Source organism: Ochotona curzoniae, unplaced genomic scaffold (genome assembly GCF_017591425.1).
Source record: "Ochotona curzoniae isolate NIBS_2020 unplaced genomic scaffold, NIBS_Ocur_1.0 contig_4792, whole genome shotgun sequence".
NCBI lineage: Eukaryota > Metazoa > Chordata > Mammalia > Lagomorpha > Ochotonidae > Ochotona > Ochotona curzoniae.
Window position 1 is genome coordinate 6,773,580 of NW_024466389.1, and position 19,135 is coordinate 6,792,714.

At 56.0% G+C, this 19,135-nt stretch overlaps 1 protein-coding gene and 1 long non-coding RNA gene across 2 annotated transcripts in view; both read left to right on the forward strand.

The window, feature by feature from the left end:
* The window catches only part of TNFRSF1B (TNF receptor superfamily member 1B), a 28,884-nt gene extending 18,437 nt beyond the window's left edge, over nt 1–10,447 (forward strand). The window contains exons 6-9 of the mRNA XM_040987934.1: nt 761–838; nt 1,347–1,381; nt 4,804–5,011; nt 8,922–10,447. Coding sequence (XP_040843868.1) covers nt 761–838; nt 1,347–1,381; nt 4,804–5,011; nt 8,922–9,211 — 611 coding nt within the window. The 3' untranslated portion in view covers nt 9,212–10,447. The remainder of the gene's footprint in view (nt 1–760; nt 839–1,346; nt 1,382–4,803; nt 5,012–8,921) is intronic.
* A 1,630-nt stretch (nt 10,448–12,077) lies between these two features.
* Nucleotides 12,078–17,663, forward strand: LOC121161359. The gene is made up of 3 exons (XR_005884675.1): nt 12,078–12,731; nt 16,358–16,494; nt 17,346–17,663. It is a non-coding gene; the product is annotated as an uncharacterized LOC121161359 (long non-coding RNA).
* Nucleotides 17,664–19,135: the final 1,472 nt, after the last annotated feature.

Sequence of the window (19,135 nt, forward strand, 5' to 3'; positions counted from 1 at the left end):
TGTCCCTGTGGCTCAGATTCTTCAGCTGAGTCCTCAACTGAGCAGTTTGTCATGTTGGGAACAAAGTTGGTCTTGCTGCTGTTACGGGAGCTTCAGCCCCAGCCATGCTGCGCTGTGCCATTGCCATGGCCAAGTGTGCAGACTCTCCCGTCTCGGCCATTGCCCATGAGCAGACAAAAATCTGTTTTAGCTCCCAAATCCACGCCCTGGCAAGGCAAACATGGGGTTTGGACATCATGGGTCCTGCCCACCCCCGGCTCCTGGAGTTTTGGAAATGGTACTTTACAGCTCATGTTTACTGCACATTTCAGAATAATTTCATTAAGAAAAGATTTATTTATTTATTATTGGAAAGTCAGATTTACAGAGAGTAGGAGAGTCAGAGAGAAAGATCTTCCATCTGCTGCTGGTTTACTCCCTCCCCAAGTAGCTGCAACAGCCAGAGCTGAGCTGATCCGAAACAGGAGCCAGGGGTTTGTTCTGGGTATTCCACTTGGGTGCAGGGTCCCAAGCCTTTGGGCCGTCCTTGACTGCTCTCCCAGGCCACAAGCAGAGAGCTGGATGGGAAGTGGAGCATCTGGGACACACGCCAGTGCCCTTATGGGATCCTCGCATACACAAGGGGAAGACGGCAGCCACTAGGCTACTGTGGCAGGCTCTCAGAATAATTTCTTAAGCAGTGTGCGGCTTTGGCTTAGGGCTGTGGCGGATGGTTGAGTTCAAGGACGGTCCTCCTGGAGCCTCCTGTTTTCTTTTCTAGGACTGATTGTGGGTGTGACAGTCTTCTGCCTGCTCATTATAGGACTGGTGAATGTTGTCATCCTGTCACAGAAAAAAAGTGAGACCCCAGGCCTTCCTGCTTGCCTTTAGGAACCTTCTCTGGGCATGTGCTGGGCATTCAGCTGTGGGCATGGTCTTACAGGCTGTGCAGAGCATACCTGCTCCATAGGAGCTGGGGTCTGGGTGAAAGGCACTTCTGCCAGCTGAGCAGGGCTCATCTTGGAGGGTCAGGGTTCCTGTCTGGGGAGCCGGGGTGGGGGAGGGAGACTCGGGCCTCCTGGAGCAGGTAGCCTCCAACAGGTGGGCGTATAGGAAAGAAAGGGCCCACATAGCGTAAGAGAAAGCCGAGTCAGCAGAGAGCAGGGGAACGGCTGGTGGGGACCCAGCGGGGGCCCAGCTTGGCAGTTGGATGTGGGCTTCTGTGGGCGTCGCCTGGCAGGTACCTGTGTACCCAGGGCCGGGCTGACCCCACTGCCTCTGCACGGGCCCCTCACTGCCCTCCTCGATACAGCAGCGGGGGCCCAGGGGATCCCCCTCCCTGACTTGCCCCTCTGTCTCCTCTGTAGAGAAGCTGTCCTGCCTGCAGAGAGAAGCCAAGGTGGTGAGTGTCCCCATGCCCCATCCCCCTCCTCCCCTGGGCTCCTGCTTGGTGAGCTGGATCGACCCACGGGAAGTGATGACTTCTGCAGGCCAGGCCTGGGAGGCAGGGGTGATGCAACCCTTTGTGGACCAGAGGCAGTGGTGGGAGTGAAATGTCAGGGGGGAGAGAGCAGGGGACTGAGTGGCATGATGTTGCTTGTGGCTCCTTTTCATCCCCATCAAGTGGGACTCGGGTCACCTCACCCTGCTGCCCATGCTCCCTGCTTCCTCCACCCCTGCTGGCTTTGCAGAGCACCCATCTGCAGACCAGGTTCTGGGATCCCCTGGCACTCCACAGAGGGCTCTGGGCAGTCCTCTCTGGGCTGCGAGGTGTAGCCTGCAGGGCTGGTCGCTAGGTCCTGCCCCCACTTCCACAGAAACAGCTCACCTTTGCTTTCGGCTACGATGTAGGGACCACACAGGAATTTCTTGGAGACACTGGTGCCACATCCTGCTAGCGGGGGTCCTTCTGTGGACCCAGTAAGACTCCTGCTGTGTTGGCCTTTGCTCTTTTGCTTGTATTCTAAGAGGATAACCTGACTTCATGGTGTGGACTCCAGGATGGACGTGGGAGGAAGGGGGTAGGGGGTCTGCCACGGTGCCTTTGTCAGTGCACCAGACGCGCTCCTGGGGGCCTGGGTGGCTGGCTTTCACCTCCTGGCCAGGACCGTGGCCTCTGCACAGCTAGCTCAAGGGCAGCTGAGAAGAGGGTCACGCAGGTCTCCCAGGTTTGTTTTCCCTTCTGTCACTTTTCCACGAGAGGAAATCATCTGAATTTCCACGACCCCAAGAGAGTTTTCTCAGGCCCTAGACGGCGCAGTTAGATGGCTGATTGTTTTGAGGGGCTTGCCCCTGCAATGTGGCTGCTGCTCTGAAACATCCCCGGCCCCCATTCCCAGGGTAGCGCCTGCACACCAGTAGTGACAACCACAGTGTTCCCTTGGGGGACAGCCCCTGTGCTGGGAGAAAGCTCAGCTCCTGGGGGGCCCGGAGTCAGATGGGCTGTTTTTCTGACAAGATGCGAGGTGCAGAAAGGCTAAGTGTCTGGTCCTAGGTCGCACAGCATGTGGCTCTGGAATGCCAGCCCAATGTTCTTGTCCTGCCCTGTGCATTTCCAGTGGCGGCAGCAGTGCCAGTAGCTGCCTGGTGGCATGCCTGGTGGGTGAATGTCCACTCTGAGGCCCGCTGCAGAGCCCAGCTACTGCCTTCGCTCCTCCCCTGACCGGGTGCCGCTTGGTGCCAGGTGTGCAGCCATGGTGGGGGTGTGGCCGTGGCCTCCCCTCTCCCTTCACTGTAGTCACCGAGTGTTGGTAGACCCAGCTGAGCACTGCAGTGGGCAAAAGCCAAGCCCTGCTCTGTACGGCGGGGTGGCGCCTTGGAGAGGCAGACATGCCCCCAACCCACCCCGGGGCCAGTTCAGGTCCCCGCGGCCTGCTTGGATATTGAGTTGGAAGCCCGAATCTTGGTCACTAAACCCTCAGGTGTTTCGAGAGAGTGGGGGGCGGAGAGCAGGAGGGGGGCTCCAGCACCCCCTTTCCACATAGGAAGAGCAGGAACTCTGCAGTGGCCCGAGTGTAGTGCCTGCCGTTTCCTGCTGTCCCCTTTGCAGGCGTCCCTGCTCTCTCTTTTCTTTCTCGGGTCCAGTGGCTACCTGGAGCCCCAGAGTAAGGCCTTGAGCACCTGTGAGGTCAGGGTGGGCAGTCAGCAGCTCTGGGGGAGGATGGGGAGGGCATCTCCAGGTACTCCCAGGATAGGACATGGGGACCTGCCTTGAGTCATCAGAGCAGGTTCTAAGACACGCAGAGAAGGTTCGGAGCCCAGCTGCACCACATCCTAGCTGTGACCTTGGAGCGACCTTGGGCGAGTAAGCCAGCATCGCCCTCCTTTGGCCTCAGCATCTACAAAGCCAGGAAGACACTGGGCAGCCAGGGGAGCTTTTTGATACAGTGTCTGAGCAAAGAACTTGGCATTGGGAGGCACTGTGTCAGTGCTGCTGATGGTGGTGGTGTTTTGGGTGGAAATGGCGTTGGGAGGGCAGCCTTCGGCGATGGCTTGGAGAGGGGAGCTGAGGCCTGCACAGGTACGGCCCCAGGTGCGTGGCCCCCCGCCTGGGCTGGCTGAGCCCAGCACTGGTCACACACGCGTCCTGCAGAGGATTGCAGGTCTCTGGAACTTCTGCTTGAGCCTGACACATAGTAGGACAGCAGAGAGAACCCATGCCCAAGTGAGTACAGATGGATTCCAGCAGTGATGTCTTCATGAACATGGAAATTTAACTCACATAACTTCCTGGGCCACAAAAGTGTATTCTTTTCAAAATAGTTTTCCAAACGCTAAAAAAAAAAAAAACCATGAATGCTGTCCTTAGCTCGCAGTCTGTACAAAAATAGTTGGCGACTGCGTTGGCCTGTGGGTGGCGCTTTGCACACTTTTCTTTTTTCTTTCTTTCTCCCTTCCTTCCTTCCTTCCTTCCTTGCTTTCATTCTTTCTTTCTTTCTTCCTTCCTTTCTTTCTTTTTTAACATTTATTTATGGACTTGAAAAGCACAGCAACATAGAAAGAGGGAGTAGGAGAGAGCTTGTCCATCTGCGGGTTCACTCTCCAAATGGCTGCAGCGGCCAGAGCTGGGTGAAGCCAAAGCCAGGAGGAGACCGCAAGTCCCCCTGGGTGACCCTCATGGATAGTGACACCCAGGGTGACAGTCACTTGGGCCGTCTTCCACTGCTTTCCTGGGTGCATGAGTAGGGAGTTAGATTGGAAGTGGAGCAGCCAGGACTGGGCTCTTGGCCTTGCAGGCTGTGGGTTAACGTGCAGTGCCACAACCCAAGGCTGGCTTTGCCTACCTCACATTCAACAAACTCTTCTGTCGCACTTACTGCATCTTATAAAACTTGTAAACTTCAGCTGTGTGATCTTCCCAATCACCCCAGAAGCAGGCTTTTCTCCTTTTACAAAAGAGAAACAAAGGTACAGGGAGGCACGTCCTGGGCTACACAGCCAGTAAGGGGTAACGTCATACCTATGGCCTGGGGCCAGAGTCTGGGCTCTGGGCAGCTATGCTGGGTTGCGTCCCCCTGTGCTGATGGGATGACCTCGCATTGAAAGTGACTCTCCTTGCACTTGCAAAATGGGGCTGCAAACCCTGCCCCATTTCTCCTGGACTCTCGTTCCCATCAGGCAGTGAGGTGCAAATAATAGAAGCAAAGAAACCACTGAGAATCACACCTCTAGAAGCGAGCTGTGTGTAGAAAGAACGTGCAGGTGTCGGCTGAAGCGTCCTGGAAATGGTGCTGTCAGCAGTAGGGCAGGCAGGGCTGGGGGTGGGGCTGAGGAGCTGGCTGCTGGACTGACTTTGCTCTCTGTGTCGCCTCCTGCCTCCCCTAGCCTCACGTGCCTGCTGACAAGGCCAGGGGTGAGCCCGGCCTGGAGCAGCAGCACCTGCTGACCACGGCGCCCAGCTCCAGCAGCAGCTCCCTGGAGAGTTCCGCCAGCGCTACAGACAGGAGGACGCCCACCAGGAGCCAGCCCCCGATGCCGAGTGTGGACAAGGCCCCTGGGTCCAGGGAGGCCCAGGCCAGCTGCAGGAGCTCCGGTGAGAAGCGGGAGTGGGCCTGGTGTTCTTCCTTGCCCCTTTGTACACTTGGGTTGGGGTCGTGTGCTGATCATGTGATTATAAGCAGAAAATACTGAGGATGCAAAATGCATGCAGTCCCTGACCTACCTCCTGTGCACCTCTGGCTTAGCAACACACGTCCTGTAGCACCTGCTTGTTTCCCTGGGGACTGTGGTGCTGACTGGCAGGCCAGGGCCGGCAGGCCTGTGAGACACAAAAGCTAACTCCAGCATGGTCGGTGGGAACTTGAATGCATGTGACTTTGGTGTGGTTGGGAAGTCAGGGACCATCTGGGCTCGCTGCCTGGCATCTGCCGTAGGTATCTCCTGCAGCTGGAGCTCCCAGTGGCATGCCAGGTCTTTGCGTGCTCAGCAGGCCTAGCTGCTACCCCCGCTCCAGTTCCGTGGAACCGTGTGGAGCTTCTTTTGCTCACTGAACCCCCAGGGTTCTCTGCACCCCCTCCTTCCTGGACCCCTGCCTTTGCCGGTGCTGGTCTATGTACCTGGAATACCCTTCCATCTACTGCACCATCAGCTCGCGGTCCTCAGGCCCCAGTGGCCTGCTGGGGACAGTTCCTGAATCTTCCTCCCCATGGTTTCCTCCCACGGCTACCCAGGCTTCTGCAGGCTCCATGGCCTTGCTTCTCTTCCATAGGATTGTCAGACTGTAGAGGCTTCTCTGTCCTTTCTGCTGTCCCTCAGCCGCCCTGGGGACCCCTGTGAGCCTGTACCCACAGCCCTGCACACCCACAGCCCTGCACACCCACAGCCCTGCACACCCACAGCCCTGCATACCCACAGCCCTGCACTTAGCCACTGACTACAACAATAAAAATAGTGATGGTGTGTGGTGCATCGGGCACTGCGACTGGGCCCTTTCTGGGGACAAAATCACCCTGCCCTCCAGTGCTGAAGATCGGTACTGTCGCTATCCCCACTGCACAGAGACAGAAACTGATGCCCCTGGAGGCTAACTCCCATCGTGGATATAGAGGTGGGAGATGAGGAGCCGGACTGGCCCCTGACTGCTGGGTCACCAAGGAGAAATGGGTTCTGTTCCCTGCAGCCTGCTGAGGGGAGGGTGGAGAGGGGACGGGGGTCTCTGGGTCCCAGGCTGCAGGCTGATGAGCACCTGCATGTGCCACAGGCTGCCTTGGGCTCTGCACCTCATCTGTGACAGGTGTCACCTCTGGCTGGCAGCTCTAATGCCTGCCTGGGAGAAGGCCTCTGTATGGGTCCTCCAGAAGGCACAAAGCAGTGACTGTGACCCTGGCTCATTCCTGATCCCCCTGCTCAGCTGCTCTGGTGCGGCTTTTCCTGTCTTTTTTTTTAAGATGACATTTATTTGAAAGGCAGAATGTTGGGGGAGAGAGAGAGCAACGCCCCCCCATCTGCTGCTTGACCCCCTCAATTGTCCCAGTGGTTGAGAGTCGGCAGCTTCTTCCAGTTCACCCACCTTGGTGCAGGGGCCCCAGCACTTGGACCAGCCTCTGCTGCTCTCCTAGGCCATTAGCATGGAGATGGATTGGAAGTGGGGCAGCCAGGACTCGAACCATAGAGGTATGGGATGCCAGGACTGCAAGTAACACGCTGTGCCATGGCACCAGTGCCCCGAACAAACTTCTTCGCCCTGCTGAGCTGTGGTTTCTTCAATGAGAGATGAGCTGCACGGCCCCTCCCTGCAGGGTGTGAGCCAGGAGTCCTGCCTGGCACCAGAGTGGCACCAGGCTGCTGCCTCCAGGCTGGGACTGACAGCTGCAGCCGCCCCGCCTACTCCCACACCTCCCCGTCTGCCTGTGGCAGCTCCCCACCCCCCACCCCTGGTACCTGACTGCCCGCGTGCCTGACGTACCCGCCTGATTCCCCCTTCATTGATGTCCGAGGGACAACCTGGGCCAGTGCTTGGAACAATGCAGGTGGCCCTAATTGTGGGCTAAATGACCACGTTCAGACCGCGAGCTCTTGGTCTTGGCATTGCCCTTTGGATCCCTGCACTTGGCTTTAGCCAGAAGGCTGAGAAATGATTGCCCTTGGGTTTTCTTAGCTGACTTCCTGTGGCTTCCTCCTTGGGCCCCCGAGAAGACCCTGACTCCGACTGCCCCTCCTCTGCCCCTTCCCCCATGCCTTCTCCCCTCTCCTCCCCCTCCCCCACTGTTCCCCACCTGTCTTCTGGCCTCTGCTCTCTCCTCCTCTCGCCCCCACCCCTCACACCTCTGTCTCGGTTGGGGTCGTGTCAACCCCAGAGCTGTGCCCTTTATGGTGCCCCAGCCGCCCCCACAGTGTCTCTTCCACCCAGGGTAAAGGCCACGGCGACCTTTGGGTGCACTGGAGGCTCAGGGTGGAGGTTTCTTTCCAGCCTTAACATTTGTTGCAGCTTCCTCCAGGGCGCTCGCCAGCACTGCCCTCCTCCCCCAGCTTCCTGGACTCAGCGGGAGGACTGGCTGCCCCCGAGTCTGGACCCCCAGCCACTCCCTGAAGTGGATCCTGCAGCAGCTCACATTGTGTGTGGCGCTGCATGCCACACCCCCTCACCCACTTCCTGGTGACACTGTCATCTGATTTCTCATGGCAACAAAGAAAACACGGGGTGCACGGCTGGGCTGCCCGCTCAAGTCCTTCCCACCAACTCTAATAGATGCGTGCCCACCACAGCCAGGTTCCCCTGCACCTGGCTCCCAAAGCAGGCCATACATTCAGGTTTGTTTTTAAAGATTTATTTCTTTTTAGTGGAAAGACTTACAGAGAGAAGGAGAAACAGAAAGATCTTCCATCCAGTGATTCACTGCCCAAGTGGCTGCAACAGTCATGGCTGAGCAGATCCAAAGCCAGGAGCCAGGAGCTTCTCCTGGGTCTCCCACATGTGCACAGGGTCGCAAAGACTTGGGCCATCCTCCATGCTTTCCCAGGGCATAAGCTGGGAGCTGGATGGGAAGTGGAGCAGCCGGGACTCAAACCTGAGCCCATATGGGATCCTGGCACCTGCCAAGGGAGGATTAGTTAATTGAGGCATTGCATCAGGCTATTGGATTTTAAGTGTTGGCAGCCAATTTGCTTAAATCCTCCTGCGTTTGCAGGAACTAAGCCTTCCTGGGTGCATAATTTGATCCACGTCACACATGTCCCTGTTAGGGGCAGTGGGAACACAGTGAAGGACAAGCAGAAAGTTGTCACCTTCCTGGGCCAGCATCTGGTGGACAGGCCACAAATATGTGACCCAGCAGCCAGAGGCCCTGGAGTTCCCAGAGGTGGGCAGGGTCCCCTGAGTGATGGGTGGACAGTCTGAACGGGGAAGCCAGGGGGGCTTTGTGGAGGCAGGAGCTCCGAACAGAGTAAGCTGTGTTGGGAAGGGACAAGCTCCCCAGGTGGAGGGAACAGATGGAACATGCAAAGGGCCTTGCCAAACCAAGGTGGCACAGAAAGCACAGCTGGGCCACCCTCCCTTCTGTCCTCTGTCCCCTGGCCCGTCCTCTGTCCCTTGGACCAGGGTTCTTTCCCATATTTTTTTTTTTAAATTAAGAGATTTACTTATTTATTTGAGAGGCAGAGTGATATAGAGAAAGGATGAGACAGAAAGAGAGAGTTCTTTTATTAGCTGGTTCACTTTTGTGGCTGGTTCACAGCAGCGAGGGCTGGGCCAGGCTGATGCCAGATGCCAGAAATTCCTTCTGGATTTCCCATATGGGTGGCGGGGCCCCAAGCCCTTGGGCGATCTTCTGCTGCCTTTCCAGAAGCCTTAGCAGGGAGCTGAGCTGGGAGCAGAGCAGCTGGCCTTTGAACCAGCACTTTGCTATGGGATGCTGGCATCTCAAGTGCCAGGAAACTGGTCCTTTTGTCATGTGCTTTAGTCTGACACCCCTCTGCATCAATCTCCCTTGGTCTTGTGCCAACAGAGCCCGCCCCCGGAGGCCCTGGCGGCCCCGGCACCCAGGTCAACGTCACGTGCATTGTCAATGTCTACAGCAGCTCCGACCCTGGCTCGCCCTGCTCCTCCCCGGCTGGGCCCGCCATGGAGGACACAGATGGCAGCCCTTCGGGCCTCTCCATGGATGATGAACAGGTGCCCTTCTCCAAGGAAGAGAGCCCCTTCGAGTCCCACCCGGGGCCCCCCGAGACTGCTCTGCAGAACCCCAAGAAATCTCTACCCCTCGGTGTGCCTGACGATGGCCTGAAGCCCAGCTAACCAGGCTGGTACAGGACGTGTCACAGCCGAGGTGGGCTAGCCCAGCGGATGGACAGCCCCGGGGCCAGTCCCTGCTTCACTGTGGCCTGCTCCGGGCTGGACCTTCAAACTCAGCTTTTGTGGTAGGTTTGCTCACTGCTGGGCCCTGACCTGGCTCCGGCGCCCAGGCGGTCCTCTGCGGCCGCTGGCTGGGGCGGAGGAATGACTCATCCACAAGAAAGGGCCACACTTCCGCGCGGTGCCGGCAGCGGCCGTCTTAGCGGACAGTGGGCCTCAGATCAGCTCAGGCCGCTGGCAGGCGCCACCTCTACCTCCAGTCCCCAGGCCAGCTGCTGCTGACTGCAAGTTGTCCGACAGTGACGGGTGGGGACTAAACACCCAAGCATGTGCCAGGCAGTGCCTGAGCCACCCGCACCAGGGCCCTCTGGCTTTAACCTTCACTTCAGCGTAGCCCTGGTACCAGCGCCTCCCCTCTCACTGTCCAGCGAGCCCGTTCAACGCCTCACTTTTTGCCTGTCAAGGAATTCCAGGACCCCGTGGTGGTCGGAGGCCCCCAGCCATCTCTCCCCTCCTACCTCAGCCTGAAGCCCCTTCCTGCCTCTGGGGGGTGGGGATGACCCTCCTTATCCCAACACCCCAGCCCAGGGGGGCTGGAGCCACTGTGGTGCCTGCCTGCCATGATCTTGATAGACGCCAGGGGCTGCCAGCCAGCCCTGTGCCTACGTCTGTGTCCCCGGTCTATGGTGGCCACTCAGAGGCAGCTGGAGCCAGTAGTTTCACAAGGGAGTCACGGTTCCCTCCCCACCAGCAAAGGTGCCAGGGTCCCGCAGGGATGAATAGAAATGGCCTTGACCAACAGGGAAGCAGCTTGCAGGGTGGGGGGTTCAGCTCCGTCTCAGGTACTTGAGTCCCTTGTTGACAAATTCTGCTGGACTTGAACTTGGCCGCTGAACTGTTGGAAGCTAGGAGAGCCAAGCCATCACCATGGAGACAAGAAAAGTTTTCCACACGGGAAAGAAGTCAGAGCGGACATCTCTGCCCATCGTTGACCCTCCGCGGCGGTGGAGCTCGCCTGCCCCCTGGTGGACAGTCCTGGAAGAGCCGCAGGCTTCCTGGGCTTGGCTGAGCAGAGCTGGGAGCCCCGGAATCCGAAGGAGACTGCTGGGGGGCCTCAGTTTCCGAGGCTTGGGTGAGAGTTTGCACTGCATGCTTATGAATAAAACTCGGTTTGTTTTACGTGCGGATCTCTGGTGTTGGCTGGGGTCGGCCCAGGGTCCTGCTGGCCTGCTGCCGGGTGTGTTCTGGCCACTGCATGCTTGGACCCCTCCAGGGTGCCCCCATTGCAGCTGCCTTTGATGAGAGCCTGCACCCTTCCGGGCCTTCCTGCTGGCTCCACCCAGCTGGTCCCCCACTGCACTCTGACCTGCCGCCATCTCAGGCCTTCACCTGCTAGGTCTCCTCAGCCTGTTGTTGAGATTGGGGTGAGGGGGGTCTTTGCAATTGTGCTGTTTTTTGGGTTTTTTTTGAAAAAGGGGAGATTAATTTATTTTTACTTGAGAGGCAATCAGAAGGTAAGAAAGTTCTCTTTCATCTGCTGATGCTCTCCCCCATGGCCACAATGGCTGGATCGGGGCCAGGCTGAAGCTGAGAGCCAGGAACTCTGAGTGCTGGCAGAGGGCCGAGCACTCAGGCCGTTGTGCGCTGCCTTCCCAGGAGCACCAGCAAGGAGGGGTCGGAAATGGAGCAGCTGGGACTCCAACAATGCTCGCGTGGGATGCTGGCGCCACGGTCTGCAGCTTAACCCACCTCTCTACAAGCAGCTCACTCTTCACTCAGAGCCAGCACAGGGCTTTGGGAGCACAGAGGAGGGCCTGGGACTCAGTGAGAGGCGGGCAGGGCCATGAGGATGACACTGTTGCGTCTGGAAGGATAAGAAGGTCAAGGGTGCTGAGTTTAGATCCTGGCATTAGTTAGAGCTGTGGCCCATGGAGTCACTGAGTGGACCCCTGGCCATCCTGCCCCCTCTGCCAGCTCACTGGCACCCCCTCAGAATGGCTGGCGCTGTTCTTTGTGATCTCAGCATCTTGGCGGTTAGGGGGGCGGACCCCGGACCTCCTTCTCCCTTCCAGTACCCCTCCCCACCAACCTCCACTCAGCCACTCACACCCAGACCAGGGCTTGGGAAACTCCAGTTGGGAAAAAAGCCAGGGACTCTGCATGCTGGCTCAATTGGCTAATCCTCATCCTGCAAGCTCCAGGATTCTATACCAAGATTCAAGTCTTGGCTGCTCCACTTCAATTCAGCCCTCTGCTTGTGGCCTGGGAAATCAGCAGAGGTTGGCCCAAGGCCTTGGGACCCTGCACCCACGTGGGTAACCCAGAAGAAGCTCCTGGCTCCTGACTTTGGATCAGCTTTGCTCTAACCGTTGTGGTCGTTTGGGGAGTGCACCAGTGGGTGAAAGATCTTTCTGTTTTTCCTTCGCTCTGTAAACCTGCCTTTCCAATAAAAATAAAATGAAATCTTAAAAATAAAAATAAAAAAGGAAGAGAGCCTGGTGCAGTAGCTTACTGACTAAAGTCCTTGCTTTGCCTGCGCCAGGATCCCATATTGGTGCCAGTTGCCCATATGGGTGCCGGTTCTAATCCCAGCTACTCCACTTCCCATCCAGCTCCCTGCTTGTGGTCTGGAAAAGCAGCAGAGGATGGCCCAGAGCCTTGGGACCCTGCACCCGTGTGGGAGACCTGGAAGAGGCTCCTGGCTCCTGGTTTCAAATCAGCTCAGCTCCAGCCATTGCAGCCATTTGGGGAGTGAACCAGTGGGTGGAAGATCTTTCTCTCTGTTTCTCCTTCTCTCTGTAAATCTGACTTTCAATAAAAATAATAAATACATCTTTAAGAAAGAAAAAGGAAGGAAAAAAAAAAGCTGGGAGTAGATGATTTCAACTTAGCCAGCCTTACCACCTTTGTGCTGGCCTGTTTTTTGTTGCTGTCACTGTCACAAACCAGGGTGGCTCATAAACCAAACATGGTCATTTGCTGCAGTGTTGGTGGCCTGGAGGTCAAAGGTCAGAGGATGGAGTCTGGTGGAAGGGGGATCTGTCCTTGGCCAAGGACAAGCCTGGGGCAGCTCGGACAGCTCTCTGCAAAGAGTGTATTGACTATTTCTTTAACAGGCAGAATGACAGACACCGTGTCTCTGCTGGTTCACTCCCCCAAGTCCCCCAGTAGTCAGGGCTGGGCTGAGACCAGAGCCCACGGGCTGGGCCTCACCCAGCTCCAGCCATTGGACACCATTTGGAGAATAGATGTACAGACGGGAAAATCTTTCTCTGTCTCTCTCTTTTTGTAACTCTGCTTTTCAGATAAATAAAACAGTGAAACACTGAATGACCCTCTGACCCTGCCATTCCACTGCTGGGGCTCTCCATAGGAGAATGGAATATTTGTATACCAGGGCTTGCTGCATCACCGCAGAAACTTAGCAGATGAACGCATGAGCAAAACGCGGTCGGCCCCTGCGGTACGCTGACATGATCTCCCCGCTTGGGAAGGGAGTTGGGATGTGTTACAGCATGAATGGACCTTGAGGACAGTCTGCCAAGGGACGCAGGAGGTTCAGTGCTGCCTGAGTGCGAGCCACAGCAGCCAGGCTCACAGCCAGACGGCAGCGTGGGTCTGGCCAGCAGCCTGCGGGGGGAGAGGCCAGGAGCTGTTGTTTTATGGGGACACTGTGGCCGTGGGCAAGATGAAAGGCGCTCTGGAGGTGGGTGGGGGTGACGGTTGCACCACAGCATGAAGGTACACGGTGCACAAAGCTGAGCCTTGGGAAATGGCTAAGACAGTAGATTCCGGGTCATATGCATGTCACCAGCTCACAAGGACGGCCACAACCCGCCCCTTGCATTCAGTTCTCCCTTCAGATGCTGTTGAAGTCATTGGCTAGTCTTCCCCCCAAACACCTGGGAAACCCTGTGATTTCAAGCTCTTGGTCAGCAGCTCTTGCGCCTCACGGGGCACCCCTAACCTTCACCCTGATCTTCACACTGATCAAGTTGTGGTTGCTTGCGTTATTCTCCTGCCGCTGGCCCCTGACCCAGCAACCACGCTCCTCCTTGAAGCTCCTGCCCCGAAGGGGCTCCCAGGAGCCGCTCGCTGCCTGGCTTCTCCCACCCTCCTGGGGGCTCCTGGGGCTGGGTCCTCCCTGCTTGGCCCACGTCCAGGGTTGGAGGGACTGCCTTTTCTCTGCTCGCTTGGGATTGCTTCCTGCTTGAGGGCTTCATTGTCATTTTTTAAGTTTTGTCTTAGGGTGTGGCATTGGTGGCCCCACAGGCTAACCCTCTGCCCTGTAGCGCCAGCATCCCGTATGAGCACCGGTTTGAGTCCCTGCTGCTCCGCTTCCCATTCAGCGCTCTCCTTCTGGCCTGGGGAAGCTGCAGGTGGCGGCCCAAGTGCGTGGACTTTTATATCCATGTAGGAGACCTGGAAAAAGCTCCTGGCTCCTAGCTTCAGATCAGCTAGCTCTGGCTATTGTGATCATTTGAGAGGTGAATCCATGGATGAAAGATTTCTCTGTTTCTCCTCTCTCTCTCTCTAAAGATCTGATTTTCAAATAGAAATAAATATTTTTTAAAGTGTCTATTTAAAAAGCAGAGTTGATAGCAAGGGAGAGACAGAGACAGAGACCCCCTAAATGGCCACAGCGGAAGCCGGCATCCAGAAACTCCATGCTGGTCTCTCCCAGGAGTGGCAAGAGCCCACGCAGTGGGACCGTCTTCTGCTGCCTTTCCAGGCGTGTTAGGAGGGAGCCGGATGGGAGGCAGAGCCAGACTTGGAGCAGCACTCATGTGGGATGCTGGCATTACGAGGGGAGGCTTCACCCGCTGTCCCACAACACAGGTCGGCCACTTCGGGGCTCTGAGCATTCCTTGGCAACTCTTGACATTTGAGTGCAACCTGATTCTCCTGCTTTTGGTTCTTAGTAGGTGCTGGGAGCCAGCAGCTGCTGTAAGAAAGCAGGTGGAGTGGTGGCGAGAAAGGAAGCAGATTCTACCAGGTGTGACCCAGAGGACAGAGGGACGGATGCCCCTTCCAGCAGGAGATCAGGGCAGCTGTAGAGACACAATGGCAGCACAAGTTGCCCCCGGGCCACTGGCAGAACAGCTGGGCATAGCGACAGGGAAGTAGGGTGGCCCCAGTGCTGCCAGGGTGGGACTACAGGGAGGAAACTCCCCCAAGCAGAGCCAGGAAGGACCCTCTAGGGAGTGCATGGTGACAGAGGGGCAGCTGACCTGGGGGCAAGGGTGGTCCCTGCTGAAGCCCCTTGCACTGGCTGTATCAGGGTCAGAGCAGGGTGGTAACTGGGAGGGCAAGCGGGTGGCAGAGAGACCAGTGATGTGCCAGCTTGTCTCCATCCTGCCCTGACACTTCCTCTCTGCCAGCTGCGGGCCATGGTAACTGCCTTCTGTCTGTGGCTTCCCTGCTGGGCAGGGAGCAGATGCGACGGTGCCTCTTTATTCTTTGGCTGCTTCTTCCACAGGGTGTGGTGCGTCACCTGCGTGCTTGGCCTGAGGGAACCGTCCTATGACCTGAATCCGGGCTTGCTGCTGCACAAGGCTGGCTCCCGAGCTGAGGATGTGGGGGAGGCACCTGATCCTTCAGCGTGTCGGGGGCAGGCCTGGAGTGCAGCCATAGTCTGTGGGAGTTGCCGCAGCCCCTCCGGCTAGGACAAAGCCGGTGGCGGTTTAGACTTCCTTTTCAGCCAGTTCCCATTAATTTCTTATCATGAAGGAGCAGGCGGACAGAGTAGCACAGAGGTCAAGAGCAGTGGGTTTTGGAAGTCACCCTGCCTGGGAGTGAGACTGGCTGTACCACTTCCTGTCCGGGTGACCCCAGGCCAGTGAATGGCCTCCATGCTACTGCCTTCTTATCTGTAAAAGGAGGCTAGAATAATAGCTCTGTTGGCAGGCAGGTGTTCACGCTACCTCCTGGTGATGCAGGCCTGGCACATGGGCACTGCTCAGCACTGTGGGCTGCTGGAGAACAACAAAGGCCAAGCAGTACCTGGGCACAAGGGATAGACAGCCAGGAGGGGCTAAGCAAACCCCCCCAGGCAGGGATATGCTCAGAAGTACAAAGCAAGGCCTGGCGAGGTAGCCTAGTGGTTGAAATCCTCTCCTGGCTTGCGCAGGGATCCCATATGGGTGCCGGTTCGTATCCCAACTGCTCTACTTCCCATCCAGCTCCCTGCTTGTGACCTGGGAAAGCAGTGGAGGACGGCCCAAAGTTTTGGGACCCTGCACCCGTGTGGGAGACCTGGAAGAAGCTCCTGGCTCCTGGCTTCGGACCCGCTCAGCTGCAGCCATTGCAACCACTTGGGGAATGAATCAACAAACAGATCTTCCTGTCTGTCTCTCCTGCTCTCTCAAGACCTGACTTTCCAATTATACACATACAGACATACATATATACATGCAAAGCAATGTGAGTGGACAGGGTGGATGTGCTCCTGGGGTGGAGGTGGGTTGAAGAGGGCTTCCTGGAGGTGCTAGCCATGGAGCAGATGCCTTAGTGAAAGGAACACAGGGCAGCCCTGAGGCTCAGGGTGGGACAGGATGTGGATCAGCATGCTTGGAGGGGTCCCAGCCAGAGCCAGGGGTGTGGGAAGCCCTAGTCCTGAGCGGGCGGGCTTTGCTTAGTCTGGCAGTTGAGAAATTGAACTTGCATAACTTCATCTGCGCAACTGCCTCAGGAGATAGGCAAGGAGCCCGCTATCCCACTGGACGGGGTGGGCCAGGGGGCGGGGTGAGCAACCTGAGTGATGCTTATCTGAACTGCCAGGTGCACAGTGGACTTGCTGTTGTTGACAACCAGCTCTTAAGCCAGGCCTAGGCTTCCAAGACCTCTCTCTATGGACTTCTGAGGTCCCCCTGGAGTTCCCCCATGCAGAAGCCAGCAGTGACAGCGGCATCCCCAACTGGGGGAGGGGGGCGATGAGGGGCTAAGGCCGCAGGGTATAAGCCCAGGAAAACTGATGCTAACATGCGGCAGCGTCAGGCCCTCTCGGCAAGTCTGGCTCTCTGATTGGGAGTTGAAGGGCTGACTCGGAGCTGCAGCCTCTTCTTTGTCTTGTCCCACCATCCCCTCCAGGTGACAGGATTACTCCCCTGTCCTGGGAGATGCTCGGACCTGGACTTCCCAGTATGGTAGCCACCAAGCACTGGCCACGGCTGAGCTCCTGCCATCGGCTAGGCCACCTAGAGCTGAATCTAAGCACAGCATACCTGGTAAGGAAGGCTTAACACAATAAAACCTACATGTCCCCTGGGAGCCGTGGGGAGTTCTTTCTTAGAGATTTATTTGTTTATTTCGAAAGGCAGATTAACAGAGAGAAGGAGACACAGGGAGAAGATCTTCCAGGAATTCCTTCCAGGTTTCCCAGGCGGGTGCAGTGGCCCAAGGCCCCAAAGCACCCTCTGCTGCCCAGGTCACAAGCAGGGAGCTGGATGGGAAGTGGAGCAGCCAGAATTAGAACCAGTGCCAACACGGGATGCTGGCACCACAGGCAGAGGATTAGTCTGGTGAGCCACCTGTGCCGGTACCTGGAGGATTGCTTCTCAAGTACCCCCTGCCGGAAGCCCCTCACCCCTGGAAGGACAGCAGAATCCATGGGTGATCAAATCGCCTCTAAAAAATAAGGACTATTCTCATATATCCATGAGCCCCTTCCTTTATACTTCATTTGGAATTTTTTTAAAAAGATTTTATTTGTTTATCTGAAAGGCAGAGTGACATAAAGCAAGGGAAAGAGAGAAGGGGAAAAAAAAAAGCAGAGAGAGATCTTCCATCATCTGGTTCACTGCCCAAATGGCCGCAATGGCTAGAGTTACACTCAACTGAGGCCAGTAGCCTGGAGCTCCCCTGGGATCTCCCACATAGGTGACAGGAGACCAGGGATTTGAGCTGTCAACTGCTGCTTTCCCAGGTGCATTAGCAGGGAGCTAGGTTGAGACTAGAGCAGCTAGAACTGAAACCAGTGCCCATATGGGACACTGGAGTTACAGCCAGCAATTTAAGGTGTTGTGCCACAATGCTGACCCCATACGTCATTTTTAAAAAATTGCTCTTTATTTGACAGGCAGAGAAACAACGGCATAGAGAATATTCTATTGTCTGGTTCAATTCCCAGGCTAAAGCTGGGAGCTTGAATTCAGTCTGAGTCTCCCACGGGAGTAGCAGAGCCTCAAGCAGTTAAGCCATCGCTTGCTGGTCCTCAGGGCGCGCATGAGCAGGAAGGTGGAATCGGAAGCCAAGCTGGAATCGAACTGAGGCATTGTGATACAGGCTGTGGGTGTCCCAAGCCATGGCTTAACCACAGCATCAAACACAGGCTCTAACAGGTGTCAAGGTTGAGGCAGTTGCCCTAGGCAGACCCTAGGAAGACCCAAGGCTAGATCAGAGTGGGCTGCAGCCTCCCAGGAGAGGCCTGCCTTGTACTGTGCTCTTCCAGTATGGCCTTGAGTTAGTCCCTGTACGAACAATGAGAGCTCAGAGCTGATTCAACATTTCCAAAGATGTCATCTTGGGGTACTAGGTTTCCACAGCAAACTCACTGAATTATAACCGTGGAGGCCTGGCCACTGAGGCCTTTGGTGGCCACCCACGAACAGTTGTGCACTCTTGCTTGCCATCTTATTTCACCGCTGACACCTACAGAATGCAGGAGGACAATATTTTGCTATTGGCTTTTGCACTGGGCCCCACCAAACCAGGCTAGAAATTAAAAGGGAGGGGCCCAGTACCATAGTATAGTAGGTTAAGCCTCTATCCACAGTGCTGGCATCTCCTATGGGCACTGGTTCATGTCTCAACTGCTTCCTGTGCTTGGGAAAGCAGTGGTAGATGGCCCAAGTCCTTGGGCTTCTGCACTCACAAGGGAGATTCGGAGGAAGTTCCTGGTTCCTGGCTTCAATCTGATCCAGCCCTGTCTGTCGTGTCCATTTGGGCAATGAACCAGGGGATGGAAGATCTCTCTGTCTCTCCTTCTCTCTCTGTAATTCTGCCTTTTCAAATAAAAAAGTAAATTTTCGAAACTGTAAAAGAAATCAAAAGGGAGTAACTTGTGCTCAAGCTCCTTAACACAAACTGAAACCAAGTTATCTGTTTGACCTTGACCCCTCCAGAAATCTGGAGACTGAGAGGCAGGTAGACATGATAATGAAGTTCCTTCTTCACTGATCTGTATTCCTTTGATCCTTTAAAATAAGATGTGTTTATATAGAGTTAGACACATACAGGGGGAGAGAGAGAGAGAGAGAAAGGGAGAGAGAGCTTCCATGTACTGGTTTACTCCCCAAATGACCATGCCAGATCAGATTGAAGTCAAGAGCCAGGAGCTTCCTCCAGGTCTCCCACTCAGACTTGGGGCCATCTGCTGCATTCCCAAGCCATGAGCAGGGACCTGGACGGGAAGCTGGAGCAGCCGAGACACTATCTGGTAACCCAAATGGGATGGTGGCACCGGAGGCAGATGCTTTATTCTGCTACACCACCTGACGGGTCCTTCATTCCTTTAATCCTTAAACAAAGTAATTCTGTCTTCCTGTGTCTGTCTTACAAGGAAAATCGCATGAAGTGACCAGCATGCCCCTGGTCCTTTGTTTTTATTTTTGACCATCCTTCTCAATAAAACTAACCTTTTCTGCTTAGCCCATCAAAAACCTCATCTTATTTAAACGCAATGAAATGCTATCCGATTCTAGAATCACAGTCAAGTCAGTGGCAATCTTTAAGCTCAGCGTGCTGTGTCTTGTCCTTCAACGCAGCCCTACTTAGTCCTTAGTGCCTACCACGCTGTCGGCTCTGTTGATGTTGATTTTACTGCTTGGCTGGTGTATAGGCCCCATAGTAGCAAGGATTTAACAAAAC